This window comes from Wasmannia auropunctata, unplaced genomic scaffold, assembly GCF_000956235.1.
Source record: "Wasmannia auropunctata unplaced genomic scaffold, wasmannia.A_1.0 LD336026.1, whole genome shotgun sequence".
Classification (NCBI taxonomy): Eukaryota; Metazoa; Arthropoda; class Insecta; order Hymenoptera; family Formicidae; genus Wasmannia; species Wasmannia auropunctata.
In genome coordinates, this window is record NW_012026864.1 from 2,725,976 (window position 1) to 2,748,590 (window position 22,615).

The window sequence follows — 22,615 nt, forward strand, 5'->3', positions numbered from 1 at the left end:
TCCTTAATCGCTACACGCACGATTATCGATGACGACGTTAGAATATTGTAATTTATATCTCTTTTATTACATTCTTTTTATCATAATTTATAACAACCACATCTTGTCCATCTATTAGTCGTCTTATTAAAAATTAGTGCACCGACTGAGGGGGGGGGGGGATACTTGAGTAACATCAAAACTCTGCGTCATCTACTTGCTCCCTAATATAAGGAAATTAAACAAACGTAGGTAACACAATTGCAATTGGAAGGCTGCAGCGCGAATGTCAGATCGAGAACGTTACAGAGAAGATACAACTTCAGAGACGCTACTTAATTTTCATCCCTTAAACAATGCTATATTATTTATCGATACATAGAATTTATCGCTGGTACCATTTGCTAACAGTGCTCTCTACATTTACTTCATTTTTAGTTTCAAAAATGGTCTGTGCGCGCATTCTCTCTCTCTCTCTCTCTCTCCCTCTTTCTTCTTTTCTCTCTCACACTTGTAAGTTATTATACATGAAGAGTTTCTTAAGATATTTCAGCTGTTCGTTTTGTTATCTTTTGTATACATCATATTGTTATAGTTGATTAGATTACAATTGAAGTGATATAGATACACGCATAAAGTAATTAGGTACATTATTTTATCATTGCACATTCATATATATAATATATATATATATTTTTTTTTATAATTTATTCAGAGATTCGAGGATCTATATTTCTCCTTTTGTTCGCAGGGAATTATTATTGTTACATACATTATACATTATTTCGGGTGCCATTTCTTCCTTTGTTTTTTTTTTAAGGGCCGATACCGTCTCGGACGATGAAACAGATCGAGAAACCGGAACGAAAAGTCTTCGTCCGCACTCTCTACGTTATACAATCCACCTGCCGTTAATCTGCGTTAATTTACCGACTCATGAGCTCGACGCGGCATGTGTGTACACGTACAATTATACACATGTTATACACCGGCATCATTATGAATATTATATAACTGCATTACGAAACTAATTAGTTTCTTTTTTTTTCTTGAGCGTCAAAATTAATATCCGCGGCAACGCACGCACGTCGCGCTCAAAACGCAAGATTTACATAGACTGTAATGTGACGCGCATCTTTTCGTCTTTAAAACAATGCTTCCCGAAACAAGTGTTAAGCTTTCCTTCGCCGTCGGCATTTTCTCGCATTTCTTCTTCGAGAACAATATCGATGCCAGAAAGTGCATGCGCATTCCTCTACCCATTTTTATGTGCTCGAATCTAATGTCAATTACGCAGTTAGCTCGAATCCAGATTCTCCAGAGTGAAAGTGCAATCGTTTAATATATATATTTTCTTATTTTTCTTCGGATCTTTCCCAATAGAAAGTCGCGCATCTTGTCTAATCGCCTTCAGTATAATTTGAAGATTCCTATTCAAGAGAAACGTATAGCTAATTTGCTCTTCTGAAATACGATCTCATTCAAGGTACTCCCATTCTTGTCCCGTGAGAAATATTGCGAAATATTTTTCTTGATTAAATCAAAAGATTCACGTAAGGAGAAGCTGTATTTTTTATGATGACATTTCTCTCTCGCTGTTGCGATCGCTCTCTAGAAAGACTTCCGGGTTACAGGCTGCGGAAACTATAACGCTATGGAGACTAACATTATATTATCAACAATATATATATATATATATATTGTTTTTATTACGTTATGAATCTTGCGTAAAAAGAGATTACTCTAAGAAGCTAGCCAATCGCGATTGCAGATCAGACGTTACGTTGTTACAATAAAAGATTTTCACGCCTGCGATAACCAAGCAAATTCGTAACTGAGCGATGGCAATATTTTAAATTAAATTATGTGCATATTTCTTAGATTAACTTCGCAATCGCATTATTTAATTGTTGCTATTTCTGCGCGATATATGTATGCCTTCCCGTTCTATTTAAAAGCATATACAAAAGTAATGCCGACAATTTTTCACAAGCTCCGGAAAGTTCTGTACTCTTAAATTAAATCGGGTAAACATTGGTTTATTATACTTTCATATTTTTGATAACTTATATACTTGTGTGTACTTGTTATTAGCCTTGACGCAATGTTCCTCCTAATTATTTCGAAGCTTCCGCGAAAGAGGGAGGACTTACCGCGATAGTCACCGTTCACGTACGAATCTAAAAAGAATATATGCTCCGCATATTTATATTAAATTGGTCAAGATACACGACGGTACGGCTGGTGTGAGTGCGATTATATACTTCTTTCGGCGGCGATTACGTATAATAATTTGCGTAACTTCGAAGGAACACGCGTGTTGTAAATCTATAAAAAGCTCTGGATTATACGATATGTAACGTAATGTTATTTATTCGATCATGTTTTGTTATACATCACTATCTGCCACGACGAAATAAAGTGGTATACATTTCGTTTCAGCGCTCCGCTCTCGTGTCGATTAAACCCTGATGTCGATCAACCCTTAAATGATATCATCCGCCAATGTATACGCCAGTGTATGTATACGTTCACAAGCAACAAGCGTAATTACAACATTAATATTGAATCAATAACGCGTGTAAATATATATATATATATATTTATTTATTTCAATATTTCTGTCTTACTATATCTTAACAATAGGCTAAGAATCTATGCTTTGAGCACATTTAGAACCTTACAGAATTCTTGGTGGGAATCCTTGTAACAACGCGCTTCAAACAAAGGGCAATTATTTAAAAGCGATTTGACCAAAACTAGACATTTCGATTATCTACAAACTCGCTCAGCATTTTAAATATATATAGAGAGCGCTGTGTATAATCTTTTTCGCGATGGTAATATACGAGGAGCTCTTTACCTGAAGCTGAAAATGCAAGTGGAGTCAAGTCTAGTTTCGAGAAAATTTAAATCGCGAGGAGCTTGCTTTTCACAATCCAAACAGACAATGTACATTGGAAGAATTTTCTGCGACCATCGTTACTTAGCCGTATACACTTAGCCTTCACTTTCCTTCATTACAGTAACTGTAAATTTACTTTACTCGGAACTGATATATAGTGTGACTTGTGATTTTCAGTGCTTCGTATCGCTCTCGGTTTGTTATAGCAAAATACATATAGTCGTACGATAAAAACGCGCAATTAAGCTTGCACAATTAAGCTCTCTTCGACGATCTCATTTAAGGGCGATCGCGTGCATATTGAGAAGAAGCAGTTCTCAAAGAAACACACGTTATTCTCTCATCTACACGTCACACACGTCTCCCGTCACTATATACTTCCGCCTTTATTTTTCCTAAATATTAATACATGTCGGTTTCACAAAAAGCGCGACTAAACTTTATCTTTACAGACTTTTTTTCACCTGTACAGAACATTTCTCGATACGATATAGGGACAACGGTTATATTATATTATTCTACGGCTTATCATTTCCTTTACAATTTATCCCTTACGCCAAGTCGGATCAACAGGGTTTAAAATTATATGTATATGTATGTATGTATATATGTATAATATATATATAATATATATAATAATACATATACATATATATATATATTGCCTACGATTTCTACTTAATTTATACGGAGATAAATAATGCTTTTCTTCTCAAGGGATTGAGTGAATAGATAAATAATTCTTTTTTTTTTCTCAAGGGACCAATATACACACGACACATCTATATATATTGCGATGGAGACCGTGATAATTATCTCCTGCCTATTTTCAATTATTCGCTGCATACACGCTAACATCGAAGCTATACTTTTTACAGAAATAGGGAGTACCATCACATTTCACGAATCACGTGAGTTATATATATCGTATCGTTACGGTGAGCTTTCAAGGCTTATTATAACGCATCGCGCGTGATTGTATTAAAATATTGTAAATGAAATTAACAAGTTTTGCGTTATACAATGAGTCGTTTACAAAGTGTAATACTTTTTTTAGAGACGATTTTTCATAACATTCTCATAATTGCGCGTTTGCCTCTCTCATAATTTTCTTTCTTCTCGAAGCAGAAAAGTTATTAGAGAAGCAAACACCGGCAAAATCGTAACAAACATGTGACAAGTATTAACCCTCTTTTTCATTAAATGTTCAAAATCCAATTCGCATCGCGTACATAATCTCTTCTCTTCGCATTCTCTCTCTCTCTCTCTCTCTCTCTCTCTTTCTCTCAGAGTCATAAACACGCCAGAGCCATACACTTACTCTCGCTTAACTACTTATCCCTTCCTAAAATCTATACATGCAACGTTTAATTGTATTTATGCTTTTTGTTTCATTATTTATTTTTTCTCTTTTGCTTAGATACACAAACGCCGTTCTGGATCACACGACGGTAGGATTACGCATATTTTGAGATCACGAGCTGGAAACGTCACGTCTTGGCGCAAGCTTCCGCGAGGAAGAACTCGCCCAAAATCCCGTTTTAGAGATACCGAACTCAAATAAATCTCGACACTGTAGCGCGAAAAGCTTTGCGCTGTTTCAAAGTGCGAAGACCCGATTTAGATTTGTGAGCATCTTGCGCGCATCCACTTGAAACTTTCGGCACCATGACGACTCGCTGCACGAACATTTATATCCGCGAAGAAGTATCTGTTAAATGAAGAGTTAATTTCAGGATGCTAATTATAAAGTTATATCAATTTATCAAGTTACAAACGTAAGTCACTGGAATTTGACTCCATGGCACAAGAATTGCGATGCAAAATAAAATAAAAACGTTCGATAAAAATATGTTGTTATTGATTTGTACACTCATGTTTTCATATTATATTATAGACAATTCTTTTCATTTGTTCAAAATGACAACGGTCCGGTCGAATCAGTTTCCAAACAGAAAGTGCGATTCTACGAGACATTCATAAAGGACTAATTTACGTCGTCATAGATCAGAGTAGCAATTAACAATTTAACTACGCTTAATCGACTTGATTGGTTTTTGTTAATACTAGATACTGAACTTACGCTTAAAATCTATGTCCTTAATCTAGACCTTACCAGCTAACGCATGATCGACGGCGAAACTCCGTCCGTGTCATACGATTGTCTTAATAGCTAGGGACTAGAATGAACTCTTCTGACCTTTTTCGCAGGTTGAGAATGCATCAACGAAAGATTCAAAACACAACTGAAACTTACGTATCTAATCGTTTAAATATCTTATTCTAAATTACACTATATGAGATTACATGTCGGACTATATAATTGATGGAGATCTCTCTCTGTGTATACGATCGAAATCTCGCATAATTAATATGCCACTAATACAGTCTTAATTCTAATATTTGGTGATGCTGCTTTTCTGCCACAAGTCGATAGTCGTCAACGTACCGACCAAAAAGGACGAAAATAAAACGATAACGAAGAACGGAAACTTATATGTCTAGGACTTTACAACGCTCTATCAGCTACAAGCACTTACAGATTATTCGCGATCACTATTAACGCTTAACGAGTATTGTTAAGGACTTATTGTTAGACGTACTCTCGCAAGTCTCCATCCGCACTTTTTACCGCATTCACACTGAATTAATGTCACACGCGCAATAGACACCACGCACCGTTTCTAGAATTGTCGATACCTCATTGTAGTCCTCACGGACTCTAATCGCGGACTCTAATCGTGATAATTGATTTAGCTTAGCACCTACTAGCGACTAGATAACGGTATGCATAGATCATCTATAAGCTCAAACAATGGGATATGCTCGCGTCTATAAAAAGTAGCGATATCTAACAGATCATTGCTCTCTGATCGCAACGACGACGACGATTTAACGATATATCTTTCTCTTTGGATGGTTTTTCAATAACACGTAAAAATTCAATGCTAGATTACGAACGTTTTTTTTTTAAATTTAATTAAAAATGTTATAATATTTAGGTGATTTCAGTTCTATGTATAATATGCAACATATATTTACTATGTGTAAAAGTTGCCATATCTCTGCAGTGATATAAATGAGAAGAACTTGGACACTAAATAATTCAATTTCTGCGTAAATTTTTGGACAGACAATTGCGCCGTCTGTTTAAAAAATGCCACAGCACGCGAATGTTCTTATTAATAATTTCAATTCATTACGATCGCCTAGGGAGATAAATCTTTAAAACGCCATGAACGCACTTCACGAACACAAAGCTTTCCGTCGCGAGTGCTCTACGACTTAATAAGCTAAACGAAACGGAAAAGCGGTATTGTCCTTCCATATTTCAAATTATTTTCCCTTTAATTATTTACTTGTCAGTTAGCCGCTAGATTGCGTGCGAATGGCGGACGAGATGTTTCGTAAATTGTTCGCTTGTAAGATTATTTGGCGGACAATCATAGCGATTGGCTCGAGAATCGAAAAGAAGAGTGATAATATTGAGTTCTAAGTAGATACGAGTGATTTCGATGACAAAAAGTCGCGACAATTATTTGTTTCTTGTTCTGGAGATGTCAGGTAAATTATTTTTTTAGTCTGCATAGCTATGACTGATCATAGCGATAATTGGGCTGAGGAGAGAAAAGTGATATAACACTTAATCCCGATCTACAATCTCAAGTAGATGCGAGAATCCCGGTATGATAAAAAGCCGAGATTAATTTGTACATTCGCAGTTCTCGTTCTGGAAGCGTCAGGCAAGTTACTGACTATTGGCTCTGACTGTCTTGATCGCTTAGCGATCGATGCGTTTGAGGGTCAAGTTGTATTGTCTTGTAAATCGACTAATTTTAATCTTTACTGATCATCCGGTTCCGTTTCCTTTAATCATAATAACCATCGGTTTTTGGCTAATCTTGAACCGGTGAGCGACCGCGCGAAGTGTACTTTCGCGAATAGGACGATCACCGTTTATTATAACTACCAGCGAACTTACGAAACATCTCGCGGTCGATTCGCGCGAATTTTTCTCTCTGTATACAGACTAGTAACACGTACACGATATAGTACCTATGTTCACCGCTTAAACAACTAGTATGACCATATGTAGCTTGATCGACTTACGGTCGACTTACGTAACGCGTTCCCTTTATAGCTCTCTTGCTCTCCCACCCCCTTGATAACGTACTAATTATTACAACGCGGAGACGATCGATCGACCGGTTGACTTGGAGACCGATTGCCCGCGTTTACTCCGAGGAGTCGGAATCGGATTCGGCCGGCGCTTCAGGCGTCTCTTGAACTTCCGGCGTGCTCTCGGGAATCTTCTTCGCCATCGTCGCCGTGACGTACGCACCCGGCCCTTCGCCCTGCGTATGCTCAATCCCCACTCTAAACAACGTTCGATAATACAGCAACGCTCAGTGACAGATAATACTAATTTGAGAGTAGAAATAAGAAAACACTAAACGAAACTAAATGGCCTGTCTTAAGCATAAAGCGATGTATATTAATTTTAATCAAGTAATTAATGATATAATGGTATACGGCGAAAGTTCGAGGCATTCTTGCTCTATATAATTCTACATATATTTCTAATTGTATGTAATAATCTTTTAGGACTCACCTGTATTCGTGACGCGACAAGTTTCGGACGTACTTTTCTGGAGGCGCGTCGCTGTCGCTGTTCTGGAGGCTGACGCTCCTCGCGGTCGTGTGGGATACCTGCGTCGCCGGCATCGTGAACTCCACGTAACAGTATTCCGAGAGATTTTCGGGGATCTGATCGTAGGAGGTGAGAGCCATACGGCAGACTAGCTGATGCGTCGTATACGCGCCTGGAAATAACCGCAAACAAACCGAAATTGGACGAGAGCCAGCAGCAATCATTTGGACGATGATTTGAACACGCGGTATATTTAAACCATTTCGCGTGTGAAGTTTCTATCTTTGTGGAATAGAACTCTTCTTACATATTCTTACATTTAGTAAATACATTGTTGAAATATACCAAATTCTATTTCTTCGGCTCACAAAGTGGAATAAAATAATACAGAAACTTTTTAACATTAATTACAAGACAAATATAAGAGTTGGCAATTAGTTTAACTTTAACTGAATAAAACGATAGGCAAGTACCTTGCCCCTCTTTCGGCAGCCTGGGCATCCTCCATACGATGGCGCGATGTTGATGCTCGTATTTCGCTTGGCCGGAAGTTACTTCCATCAGCTGCGGTTCTAACGTGTCGACGGCGCCCAGAAATCTCTCGATACCCTTGATCTTTCCCGTTCTTCGGTGCGCCGATTTCACCGAGCCGTACCTGAAGTGCTTCTCCACCCTGAAGAGGTAGATCCAACACTCGGGTATAGGGAAGCGAATCATCACGTCTTCGCATGGTATTTGGCCCAGTTTTCTGGATGCAAAACCAGGCACGAGAATGTCTGCTCTCAACTCCACCTAATAACGCGTAAAAAAAAGTCAAATTACGTATCTCTAATAAAAACGTGTCGTTAAGTCTGCTGCGCGTTGCAAGAATGACAAGAAATTTTAAACATTTTACATAAAGCCCAATATTTTTATAATAGAACGGAAAGTGACAATACTACCTAATGTAACAGATAGAAGAAAGATACGATGATAGCTAAAATCAACAAGAAGTCGTCGCTTTTATTTAAATGCTGAACGGAAAGCTTGCCGAAGATGTGAAGGGGGAAACTTACCTTGTTCCCAGTAACGCACATAACAGCTTTTAGCTGAAGCGGTAGTTCCCTATTTTTAGGCGGTCTTACGCGAAACCGCATCAGTTCAATGTAACATGCATCAGGAGGCTTGAACCTTAGGAGATATATGTTAGTAGAATATTAGTTATAAAATAAATTTATAGAGTTTTATATGGTTAAAACGTGCACATTTGTTAGTTAAAAGATAAGCGAGATTGTATTAGTTTCTTAAGGTAAAGATATGTTTCATTCATCATGAAGAAATTTAAGCCTTTCACGATTAATTAACATGCGTATTTGTAATAATTGCGAATAAGGGATTGTTAAAATTATTAGCGTTAATCCAAGAAAAATCTCATTTTTATCGACTGCTTTATTATCGTGAAGTATAACGAGGTATTAAATACGTACTTTATTATTCGCGACTTTTCGTACTCGTCCTGTTGAACGCACGAATGAAACTCAACGTTCTCCAGACGAATCCATTCCTCCGTTACGACGGGGATGATATCGTGCCTACCAACGACCTCTTTACCCTGCCGCCACATATCATTTATTCCTAATTCTATGTCGGGCATACCTGAACAATAAATTTAGTTTTATGAGAAAACATATATCGTATAAGAACGCAATTTTTCTATATTTTTCTATCTTAAATATTATATATTAATTTTTCTATCTTCTATTATATTTTGAAATATAGCGCAATATAATCGCAATCACTGAGATATCTACCAGAAAGGAAACCCAGGAAGAAAAGACGAACACGCGCGATCTGCTTATCCACGTGACCCTCCGCATTCTGCTCGACATATACCTCATCCACGACTGTTACCTGGACCTCCTCCATTTTATAAGTTAGAGCCCGATCGCGATGCGCCGATAACCTGAAGAGAGCTTCCTCGATAGCGCAGGAAAATTGTTTCATGTCCTCGAAACATTGGGAACCAAGTTTGAATAACTGAGAGATCTGCAATCGACAATAAAACGTTTAATGGAAAGTAAATATGAACCGTGGTTGAATATATATATACGAATAGTATATTAAGCTTATTATTATTATACAGTTTATTCTTATATTATTGTATGGTTGTATCTCTAGAAACTAATCTTTTCTCGAGTATTACGTGACGCACATATGCATTAATTGCACTGCTTAATTAGAGAAACTAAAAGAGAATTAAAATAATTTACCTGAGGTGCGTGTTCAACAGGAAGACCCAATTTTTTCAAATCACTCCCAAACTCTTTGACGCCTTGATAGTCCCCTTGAATAGCGTACGCCGCGAACTGGCTGAGTTTGTTCGTGAGCCTTTCCGCCTTCGTGACCTGACCGGGTCGCACGCCAGGTCTCTCCTTATAGAAGATGTATTGCAGCTTCACCGTAAAGATCTTCCCGTACTGATCGAATTGCTGGGCGCCGATGTCCGACACCGAGTAACAAGCGAGCAGGGGTAATTCTTGAAACGGATCCTTAACGTCGTCTTTATTATTGAACAGCTGAAGGATCGGATTGTCACTCTGGTAAATCAACTTGACGAAGATCTTCTTCCAGAAACGTTGCCCCGTGATCTTCTTCTTGTTCGGCTGTCGCAATTGCATTTCCCAACCGTCACCCGTGTAAGTTATCCGCGGGAAAACTTCGAGCGGTTGGCTGACGTCCTCGTCGAACAAAGGAGTAGGTGGGGTTTCCTAAAAAAGAAAAAAAATATTTCATATATATTTTTCTTTTTTTAGGAAACCCCACCTTAAACTTATATATATGTAAGACTTAATCAATATATTTGTCGCATCTTAAGTGCAACAAACATATATATATTATTGCACAGTTCTTTTATATTAATGCTCTTGTTTAAAAACAATTCTTTAAAAAACGGAAAAAGCTGTACGTGAAAATATTCGAAAATAATGTGATACACGATGTGATACAGTTTGGCATACCTGAGAATCTGTTCTAGCCATTTCGGCTGTCTGTGCAGTTTCGGATACCACAGCATCCTGGGCGATTCCGGATTTATCGAAGGGATTAAAACGCGGCGAGGAATCCGCATACGCGGCGACCTGCGGACTTTTCGGCGGCGGCGCTAACGTAGGTACAGGTCCGCCTTCGATTGATGTTATCTGCTCTCCTTCTTTCGGTCTAAAAGATAAATGAAACTGTTATTAAATATGCAATAATATGTTAAAAATAATATTAATATTTTTTTATTTAACTGTGCAGCGCGCAATTTAGGCAATATCTCCTATAAAAATCTATAATATCCTATAATTTTTCGACGATCCCGTTGAATATTTAACGACCAGCATTACAAGTAAATCATTCTCAAATTTTTTTATTTGTTTAATAAAAGTTAGTAACTTTTTTCTTTGACTCACTTGATAAATACACTGAAATCGGGACCCTCGTCCGACTCTGCAGATTCAGATCTTTTCACTTTCGTGTCCGGTGGTGGAGCCGTCATACTCAAGAAAGAATCAAAACCGTCGGATTCTCCAAAACCGGTGATCGCCGTTTCCGAGCCAGCTACCGACGAGTCTCCCCAAACTGAAGGAATAACCGTTATTGCAATAGATACTAATATATATATGCGGTCAAATACAAACATGAAATTGCCTCGTATACCTACCATCGCTGGAAGTATCCATAGCGGTTGGCCCTCCACCAAAGGCATCCAGGAAGGGATCACCGCCGTTGGTTTCCGGTTCGGCGGCTCTATCAAATTTCGACGCGAAAGCGTCGAATGAGTCGCCGGTATCCTGGATCGCTTTCGTCGTAGCGGCGAAGTTGTCCAAATGTTCCTCAGGCCGGTAAGCCTCGTTCCCGGGAAACTCTGTTCCAGGGATCGGACTAGTGGAGATCAGGCCGCTGCTGACCTCCTTGGTCGGTTCTCCGAAATCACCCAGTAAGTCCGAGGCGAAGGCGGGCTGCGTGATCTCCGACGGGGCAAACAAGGGCTGAGCCGCAGTTGCGAAGGGTGCGGGCGTGGTTTCGACTATGCCGAAGGGCGTTGTCGTGGTTGTGTCGGCCATGGAGAAAAAATTCGCATCGGCAGCGGTGGAAATCTCTGCTTCTATAAAAAAAAATATAGTGTTATGTAAAATACAATGACATTAAAACGATGCAACATTACTCTGGATTATTTATATATATATTTTTTTAATTTATTCTGTTCCCATAAAAAAAGAGAAATTTTCTGACCTTGGAAGAGTTCAGCGGCCGCCATTGACACAGGTTGAACCGCAGGAGCAGGTTCCGCGAGATCCAAAACAGTTCCGGCTTGTCCGACGTCTGGTTCTATGACAGCGAAAGGAGTCGCGGAGGTCATCGAAGGCCGTTTCTCGCTACTGATAATATCCTCCGGATATTCCATTCCAAAGGCAGGCTGCGCCTGCGGGACCACTGCCTCTTCGCTCATGCTCGCGAAGGGATTGTCCTTGGTGGTGGTCATCGAGACTCCAGTGACGAGACTGGTGGTACCCGTGGTGGTCATGGAAGTAGAGAAGATATTGGTCGAGGTGACTTCAGTGTTGGGTACATCAAAGAGATCCATGATATCTTGATTTTTCGGCGACTCAACGATCTTATCGTCCGGAATCAGATCCGGCACGGTGCTGTCGACGTCCAGAAGATCGGCGAAGCTGTGCTCCGGGGTGGGTGACGGGGAGTGAATTAGCGTGGGGCTGGGCGTTCTGGTCGCTTGCAAGCGATCCAGAAGGTGGTTTGATGTAGCGTCCATTGCTCCCGTAACCGACAGTATCAGATCCTTCGTGTTTTTGGCAGGTGGTTGCACCGGTGGATGCGGTATCGGCGGTGGTTGCGGCCTCGGTGGTGGTGGCCTCGACGGCGGCGGCTTTCCGTTCCTCGACGGAGGCGTTGCCGCCAATGGTTGCACCGGCGGCGGCGGTTGCGGGGGACTAACGACCGTCGCCGGTTGTTTCTCGGCCGCTATCGTCGTCGTTGTCGTCATCGTACCAAACAGATCCACGCTCGCGTTATCGGACGTGACGAAGATATTGGTTGGTTGGCTAGTGAAGACGTTGGTTGCTGGCATATTAGTGTCAATGGTCGCTCCGAATCCGGCGTCCGGAGCGGTACTTTCAATGCCGAAGGAGGCGAACGGATTGGTAGACTCGACGGACATTGGTGGCGGTTCGTACGTTTGGTCGCTGCTGAAATTCAGGAAGGGGTTCTCACCCGCGCCTGCCGCGTCGGCGAAATCTTGGAGGAAGGGATTGGAGACCTGCGGAGGCAAGCCACCCCCCGGCTCCGTTCCGTAATCGTCCATCAAGAAAGGATTTCCACCCTTGGAATCCATGGTTGAATTGACTTAAAAACTCCGGTTAAAAATTAATTAAGTATAACAATTGCTGAAACTTGAGCGAAATCTTTTGAACTGCACTTCCATCAAAACAGAATAGACTAAATTTTAATCTGCTCGTCTCTGTTCTGCGTGTTAGACAGATATTCCTTGGTAAAATGTTAATTTATCAATCAATCCTAGCATTTTTGGAAATCTTCCATTTAATGTAGAGATTATTGATGTGTGCAACAAGTAGAGCATGAGGATTTAAACGGTCCCTTGAGTAGCTTCAAAAGAGATAGTCAACGTTCACATTTATTTTGAACAGCTTAACAACCAGATAGTCAAAAGATTACTCTAAAGATTCAGAAAAAATTGAGCTGTACAACGATTGATTACTTCATCAATTCGGATTCAAGCAGCTTCAATTCGGTTCGCCCAGGCTCGATAGTCGCGAAGCTGGTATCGAATGGATCCACGTCGTCGTCCAAAGTAAGATCTTTATTTTGAAGCGGTGTCAATACTTTGTCGCCGGGATCCTGCCCGTCCAAAGACAGAAAGTCTTTGGACTCCCTTACCTCGTCCGCTCTGGGATCGAAGTCGTCGATTTCCGGGACTATTGACGATGCGATAGACACCACAGTGGGCAAAACGATGGGACGCGGTGGTGGTTGTTGAGGAATTTGTTGCAACTCACTTTCTAATATCTTCAACTCCGCTTTACCGGGCAAGATGTTCGTCGCGATAGACGTGTCGAAGGGATCCGCGTAGGAGATCTCCTCTTCCACGATAGGTTTGCTCTCGATCCTAGGTGTCAGAGGTTTCGCGTCGACCTCGACTTCCGCATCCAGTAAGCTCTCCTGCCTGTGGGGTTCCTGCTTCACGATCACTTCCTCTTCAACCTTTTGTATCAGCGTCGATTGTAACTGCGCGAGCTTCAGATTGCTCGGCGCGACCGAGGTAGCTGTGAAATCGCTTTGCCGCCTAATCGGTTCTGCGGCGGACCTCGGATCGAAGTCGTGATCGCTCAAGCTGTGAGGTAATTTGGGCTCCTGCCTCAACAATTCCGACTCGATGAGCTTGAGCTCGGTCTTGCCGGGCGCGACGTTATTGACGAAACTGGTGTCAAACGGATCGACATCTACCTCGTCGTCCTCTATCGGCAACGACTCTTCTATAGCCTTCTGGGAGTAATACGGTGTCAGCGGTTTAGAGGGTAGTGTCTTCTCCTCTTCGCTAGTCGCGAGAAGGTCGGGTCTCTTCGACGGCGTCGGCAGTTCGAACGCGACGGCCTTGGTCGGAGCTAATTCAAGGACTTCCGGCCGGGAAGCCTTCCTATCGAGATTCGTCGGTGCCGCCTCGACTCTCTCGTCCTCCTCGAAGTTAACTTCGAACACAGGTTTAACCGGCGCGGATTTAACAGGCGCGGATGGTCTAGGTGGCGGCGGTTTTGCAGGCCTTACTGGCTCCTCATCTTTCCTCGGATCAAAATCGATGTCGTCTTCGACGCAACTGTTAGACTGCTCACCGAGCAGTTCTTTTTCTAAGACCTTGAGCTCTGTTTTGCCGGGTGGAAGCTCTTTCACCGCGGACGTATCGAAGGGATCGACGTAAGTAATTTCCTCGACGGGCGCGATTGGTTCGTCCGCCAATTGGCTGAGATCAGTGGTTGAGCCGCCTAGCAGATCCCTCTTAGACAGCAAACTGTCATGATCATCTTTCTGTGCACCGTCTAATTTCAGCAGACCAGTTTCGTAATCTCGGTTAAAGCCAGCGGGATCGGTGAGGGATATGGACACTTCCGAGACGGGCAATTCTTCAAGTTCCTTCTCGATGAATTTTAATTCTGTTTTACCTGGTAATATATTAGCCGCGAATGTAGTGTCAAACGGGTCGGCCTCGTCGACAAAGGTAGCCGCTTCGAAGCTGGCCTCGATTATCTCCGTCTGAAAATCGGTTGTTTCAGGCTCTTTTGTTGCGAACGGATCTTCGGCCTCCTCGAGACAAGTCGACTCATTTGGCACGGCGTTCAGATCAAATTCAGCGTCATCTAAATCGGGAATCTCTTCTAAGACCGTTTTTTCCTTCAAAACTTCGAATTCGGAGATATCTAACGGACCATTCGATGCTTTTTCAGTGATCGAAGCTACGCTCTCTTGAATAGGAGTAACGGGGCTGACTGGCCTTGGTAGCACAGGCGGTAATTTCGTCAAATCGACGGGAATGTCAGGAAGGTCGCTGTCGTCATCTAGCAAAGTCTTTTCTACTTCTGTCGGCTCCCCTACAACGGTTTCCGCCGACGGCTGTTGTTCCGCCTCGTCAAAGTCGTCTAACAATAGATCTTGCTGAAGTCGGGGTCTCCTACCCTTGGTGATCTTGCAGGTGCTTACATAATCGATTCTCCCCGATAACACCTCAACGGCATTGCCTAAACTGACTAGCTTGTTGCCCTTTTTGTCGACTGTACGGAGAACCTTGTCGGCGCTGGTGGTGTCGAAGGGATCGTCGCCGGCCTGCTCCTCGGTCGGGCTGTCCGGTATGTAAGCTAATTGAACGTCGATGTTCTGGAGAACGTCGATGTAAGTGGTGTCGAAGATGTCCTCTTCGGCGGAGTCCTCCTGCTCATCCTCGTCCTCCGGTACGTTTACGAAACCGTCCTCGTTGACCAACGGTTTCTCTTCCCTCGTTTCTTGGCCGTCGATTTCCGACGGCGCGGCCTCGATTGGATTACCCTCTTTGTCGAAGCCCACCCACCTCTTCGACGATTTGGTATCCTCCTTTGTCGCTTCCTCCGGCTTCTTCTCTTCCAACGGCGCCTTTCGCTGGAAGAACGAGGTGGACTTTATCCGATCGAGATCATCCTGAGTCTTCCTCAAAACCGAATCGACGCCGGCGGTCAGTGCCTGGAACTTCTTCCACTCGTCGGATCCGGTACCTTTAGCCGATTCACCGGCCTCCTCGGCTTTCTGTTGGGCCTCCGCCCGCTCGCGCCGATAACGCTCGAGCTCCTCCGGATCGAACTCCTCCTCCTCCGCCCCCTTCTTGCCCTTCTTCGGCTTTTTCTTCTTCTTCAGGCCCTTGGCTAACTTGTGCATCCTCTAAGACCTACTGCGGTGCGTGAGAGGCTCCTGCAAAGAGAAATTTAAATTATTACAAAAATATGAAATCTACTGTAATCTGTGAAAAAACATATTTCTCCGGTGATAGACGTGAGTAAAATATTTATAAAAAAATCATTTTTATTATTTTTACAATTATACTCTGCAATTTTGTGAATAGATACACGATGCAAAATATATTCTATATATTAATTTCAGAATAAATAATTAAGATTTCCTATAGTTGCGCTACGTTTCTACATAACTGAGACTTTACGAAAACATCTTTTCTAAAAATCATGAAGTCATTGGCTGGAAATATATGTATTGGTATAGAAAATATAGCGATGCGGGATCATTGCCAAAAGAGGCCGATCGATCGCAGTGCAGTAACCGAATGTGTTTTTCCGCTCGTACCGTTTCTCCGTTCGATAAGCAAAAATAGTAACCGAAATAAAAGCGAAATATTTCTTGGAGCGCTTCTCGGAGATGTGCTCTACGGACGACATCCAACTTTCTCACAAATAACCTGCCAAACCCGTCAAAGTCGTCGAAGACAGTTAAAGCTTTATATAGAAAGCCGATAGATTAGATTCGCCGGGAGAAACGTAACGTTACACTTTCGGAATTCCAACGAGATATTTCCGTCGTATTTCAGCGGCCATAGCGGCGGATTTGATATAAACAATACAATGCATATATTCCACACGCACATGAGAATATCTGGAATACGTACGTTATTACAGACTACTCACTATGCGAGTGTCAAAGTAGCAGTTTACGGATGTTTTTTTTTCCTAATCGCCTTGCGTCTTATGCTATTATCTTATGTTAAGCTAGACATCGAGAATGCATCGTGATAGATTGCCGTGTATACGCTGCGACGCCTCTAATAAGCTCACGATCGTATACACACGTGCGTATTTGCATTTTAATCGAATACACACAAAACTCTTGCGAGAGTGCCGATATAGAATTCAATTAATATACCGGCGTGCTGTGCGGCGGCGGATTATCAATAAGACGATAAGCATAGTATAGTATTTTCTATTTTCGACGTTCTCTGAGCGGCGAGCCTCGAGGAAAAATCGTGAGCTGAAGTGCGTCTCTTGATTGCAAGAGGTACGCATACTAAAGGGGATAGAGGATAAAGCGGGAACTCCTCTCGATCGTAAACTCTCAAATGTGACACTTTTGTCTCTTGCACGTGACCTACGACGTGCTATGCACTATTCCCTCTCCCTCCCTCTCTCTTTCTCTCTTTCTCTGTGGCGAGTAAGAGCACCCTTTTATACGCACAAATCCCTCGACGTAGTTAGGCTTTCGTCACGGCTCGCCGAGCAACTCTGGCTATGAACTGGCCCTGGCCTGCACTGTAGTGATGCACATGTATGTATGTACGTGTTTATGCAGTGTGAAGAATTCGCGTATATGTGTGTCACAAAATTATAATCGATACACGAAAGAAGAAGTGAGCGAGCCGCTGATCCCGGCAACGGGAAAAGATTCCTTCTGTACATCGTATCGTGCAGCAAATACTTTCGGCAAATATATAGAATATTACAAAGTGCACCCGCGCCCGCTATTAATACTAATTATTACGCTATAGTCTAAACTTTCGAGTAAAAGTATAACGAGCAGTCAGAATATTAAAACTGAATGCGAATCGATTTGACGCCTATTCTTGTAAGAAAGAAAGAAAGAAAATGGTTATCAGGAAACATGGGATTGCCGTCTGCACACAATGCATGTGCGATATTGTCGCATTATATATGCGCATGTAACGTAGCGCACAATAATCTAAGAATAAAATAAATGCAAATACCCGATGACGGAAGGCCGAGTGTGAAGAGTTTCTTAAACCTCAGACGGAGCGCTTAGGTCAAACCGATTCCTGTTAGACGTTCTAGATCAAAGCAATTGACTATGTATAGTAATCGATTATGTCAGCGCCTCTTTCGTTGATTCTTCACAGCCAAATGGAGATAAATTATGCATATCACAAATGTATGGTACACTTAGACTGTCATCTTTTCGTCAATTAAGAATTCGAATAATCTATCTGCTTTTATCTTCGTCTGTCAAATGGTATTTCTCTAATACCGTTCGAATGAATCGATATTATCGACAAAAAGATATACAAGACGTGACAAGATACTTCGGAAATAGGGAACAGTACATAACATCTTCAACAATAGAGGTATTATTAGGATTTAGTATAATTGGAACGGAATTAATGTTAATTCATTAGTAGAAGAAACTTAATTAATCAACTGATATTTCTAATTAATATATTTATATGTATATTACGTCAGCTATCGTTAATCAATCATATATATTACTTGTCTTGTATTTATCTATTAAATTAAATATTAACATAAATTACGTTTACTTAGAACTTTTATACGTGTATATCACTTCAAAATATACGTACATATGTGTATCTTTAATGATTAACATAATGTGTTTTAAAAGTAACATAATAAATCATAAGTTATAAGCGCATATATGACGGTTTAAAATTATATCAGATTTTCCGAAGAATAATTTGCAAACTTTTTGTTTGCAAATAGTATTTCGTGAAGCGAGATCGTGGGTGGAAAGAACAAATAAAAAACGGCACGTCTGCAGCTTTATATAGAAACTTTCAACTACGCGTATACCGAAGTGCGCGGAGACCTGCTCAAAAATTGGTCACGATGATAGCACGTTTGCAAAAATTTCTCTTTTAATTTAAAACATATGTTTTACTGAACGCGATTAAACACCGGTATTTTATTTAATTCAATTATTTTATCACATTTTCAATACGTATTGAATGCAGAACAGTCAGCGACTGTATATTGTGTCATATTTCAGATTATTTGCGTATGAAATGAAATATAAAGAAATATTTATGGAAATTATTTAAACGTTATTTAGGGAAAAATTTAAACAAAAGTAAGATAGGAAAAAAGCAGTCTGGTGCATCGTCGAACAATATACATTGAGCTTGGGCTTACTTTATTATTTAATTAGGTCAAGCCGTCAACGAAAAGATTCAAATTCAATAACCAATTGCATCTGTCATATAGCCATTGTAAGTAAAGGTAGCGTGTATTAACTGAAACGATATCCCTCGAGGGCTCTACCCAGCAGCTGCATGCACCTGTCACTTACACATTCTACCAGAAGTCTGTCACGAAGTTCCTGAATATGAGAAACTTGGTATATTATCCCGACGCTATATTACATTTCGTTTTTCGATTGTATATACGTACAATACGTTTCGGCAGTTATAATGTATGTATATACTATATAGTATTAAAATAATAACCACAACGACATGAACATGTCTATTTCATACGCCTATGAAAATTTACCCTAATAATTTAATTTATTATATCACATATAACACAAATATATATAGTCACATATTAAAAATGTATACAGTCACACGTACAATAAATATATACAGTCACTCCATCCTTTCTGTGACTTTTTTCGGACAGTTCAAAGTAAATTATTATTGGTGCAGGATATCGAAGGCACTTGCAATTTGCGATGCAGCACATGCCGAGAAACATTTTTACGAAGGAAAAGTGTCGAATATTCGACTAGATATTCGAATAGATAATACGCAACACGCGGCGATAAAAATCAATACTCTATAAACGCCAGCGTTAGAGAGAGGCTGCTAAACGTGTCCTTCCTGCGGTGCAGTCGATCACCGGGGCAAGATGGGAAACGCGAACTGCCAAAGACCACCTTCCCTGCACCGTGTGATCGATCAGGTCTCCTAAGTCTCATTGCAGTTCACCGTGTAATGGTCTTGCCACCAGTAGTCGTCGCCGCGTCAGCCACATTCATCGAGACGAGGGACAACGAGCGCTTCGGGAAACACGCGAGTGCGGCTTCGTCGTATCTAATTTTATCAGCACCGCGGAGGAGTTCGAAGAGAGAGAGAGAGAGAGAGAGAGAGAGAGAGAGAGAGCTGTGTGTGCCGATAATACGTACTTCGCATGCGGATTTTAGGGAGTCCCCGAGACAAACGCTTCGAGTTTCCGTATTAGAGGAAACGGCGAATCACCCTGCGCGGCGCCTGAGACATTTCGGGTTCCTCAAGGATCGCTCCGAAGGCAGGGATTCGTATAAGCATTCCCAGCAAACATAAATTATAAATACTGTAGCATTATTGTAATATTTCTGTAATAAAGCTGGAATATTATAATATTACTGCAACATTGCAGTTATAATCTGTGTTTGCTGGGTTCGTATAAGACTTTTCAACAACTCAGATCGTTTAAATGCGAAAGAGATATGCTCGATAGAAACTAGAGCCAGAAAGTAAAATATATTTATAAAATTTAAATTCCATTAAAATTTATAATCCCGACCTTTTTCAGTATCCCAATAAAATGAAGACTAATCACTGGGATAGAAGCATGTATATATATGTATCGTTAAGCGATTATCTTAATTATAAATCAAATCTAAAAGTCGATTATACGGTCTTTGAGGCCAGCAACTACCGACAGGAGTCAAAGGGAGACTAAAGGGAGTACTAAAGGGAGAGTAGATACGTGAAATCAGGCGTAAATGCTAAATGCGTAAGTGCGGTTTATGATTAACGGCGCTTCTCGTGCGGCATGCGCAGAATATCAATTAGAAATATAACACTGTATCCCATTTCTTTTCTATTTTTTCAGAACTAGAACGTCTATTTAGGTACTGCGTGAGCTGCGGCATGGGAAGTGCGCGAGCCATCGACTTGCGGCGATATTAATTAAACGTGCAACTAGTAATCATGGATACCACGACGGAATTCGCGGCGACTGCGTGCAAGATTACGTGAATTCCGTTTGGAAATTAACGCGTACACGTTTCGTCCTGATCGCGAATACATGGACGGAGGGCTACTTTCGGCATTTGGTGCAAAGCGATCCGCGTAATAACGATTACATATCGCGGATATGCCGTAAGTAACGAAGTACGAGATCAATGAACAGAGAACGAGACGCGGTCGCCTGTTGCGAACGCGGCGAATTTCGCGAATATCAAGGAGAATAAAATGATGTGACCTTTAATGCGCCCCGCGCGATTAAGATTACAGAGGGATGCCGGAGCGGCGATCAATCCGGGCGAATATATACGAGAGCGCCCGCCGTCCACCGGGGGTGGCAACCCTCGTCCGCCTTTCGGCGGCGGCGGCGGCGGCGGCTCCGCTAAACCGGGGGAGAAAGTCGTGCAATACTCACGATTTCAGCCTCATCAGCCACGTTGATACGGCACACATTTTTTTCGCGTCATCCCGCACAACTTGGGTCCCGGGTCGCGGCTCGAGGTAGCTCGGTACTCGCAGCCGGCGTACTCGTTTCGAGAGAGAAAAGTGACTACGATGACGACGACGACGACGGCGGCGGCAGCGACGTCGGTGGCGGCGACGGCGGCAGCGACGGCGGCCGCGCCGAAAGATTGAACAGACAGGAAGTCGGAGGCAATGAGTTACGCGAACGAGTTATTTGCTTATTCGCTGAGAACGAGCGGCGGCTGCGGCAGCGGCGGCGGCGGCAGCGGCGGCGAGCGTCGAGAGAGACGCGAAGGCCGTGCCGAAAGCGAAGGCGACTCACCTCGTACTCTTCTGCGGGCCGAGCTATTTTCAGCATCGATCCGTTTCCCATCGGAGAAGAAACATGCGCGCGGCCACACCACCCACCGCCCCCGGCGACGGCAGCGACGGCGGCGGCCCGAGGAATCGACGGCGCGGTCTCCTGCCGAGGCGGCGGTGGAACCGCGGAGCCGACAACGTCCAAAGGGCGAGGGATGACAATTGGAGGTTTCGCGATACCTACGAATTAGGATCCGATACCCGCAATGATATCGGGGAGCGAAGAGGAGTGGGAATTAGAGGAAGGGGTAGGAATCACCTCTGAACTATTCCATTTAAAGGAATTAAATCGCAAAGATGAAACTCTAATTTCATGCGGATTTAGGGTCCATATCGATTAGCGTATAATTAGCCCTCTACCGTTCTAGCTCTTCTAGCTGGAAGTGGCCTAATAATAAATGCGGCATATAGGAGCTCGTTAAATAGATCGGAAATATATACCATAGCTCCTGTACGATAACAGCTAGGATACATCGATAACAGAAAATCACCCTGCGCCCGCGGTAATCGCGACGTCGACCACCGGCGCGGCGCCGCCAACTGCAGATGCTATTCGCGCCTGTGCTCGCAACCCTTATTGACAAAACAACGTCTTATATTAAAGCGTTGCGAAAATTTTCTTTTTCAAGCAAAATTATGAATAATAACTTTGATATATTAGCTTCTTTTTTTAAAAAAAAAGAAGAACCAATTGTATTTAATCGGAAAAAAATTGAGCTAAATTAAAGACGGGAAGGTCAGGCTTGTGGTGCGAAAGTATTACGAGAGAATACCTTGTCATCGATGGTAAAATGTCTTTTTTTTTACGAACAGAAGAGATTAACATGAATAGAGATAGTAATGTTTTAACAATGGAAACAATATATTATCTTCTACAATCAAGTACTCTCTTTCGGGACATATATTCGAGGTTTGGTAAATCTTGTGGCTCTCGCAATACACGTGGGCATGTATATACGATGTATATACATTTGTATAT

General features: G+C 41.8%; 1 protein-coding gene across 1 annotated transcript; it reads right to left on the reverse strand.

The window, feature by feature from the left end:
* Positions 1-43: 43 nt before the first annotated feature.
* LOC105452905 (protein stoned-B-like) lies at positions 44-21,602 on the reverse strand. The gene is made up of 13 exons (XM_011694457.1): positions 21,227-21,602; positions 13,290-16,019; positions 11,790-12,918; positions 11,218-11,661; positions 10,967-11,135; positions 10,532-10,730; positions 9,785-10,282; positions 9,326-9,560; positions 9,002-9,170; positions 8,591-8,705; positions 8,009-8,327; positions 7,497-7,707; positions 44-7,261 (listed from the first exon to the last, which is right to left on the reverse strand). Exons 2-13 carry the CDS (start codon positions 15,984-15,986, stop codon positions 7,120-7,122), a joined length of 6,327 nt encoding a protein of 2,108 aa, XP_011692759.1. The 5' UTR covers positions 15,987-16,019; positions 21,227-21,602; the 3' UTR covers positions 44-7,119.
* Between the last annotated feature and the right edge of the window lie 1,013 nt (positions 21,603-22,615).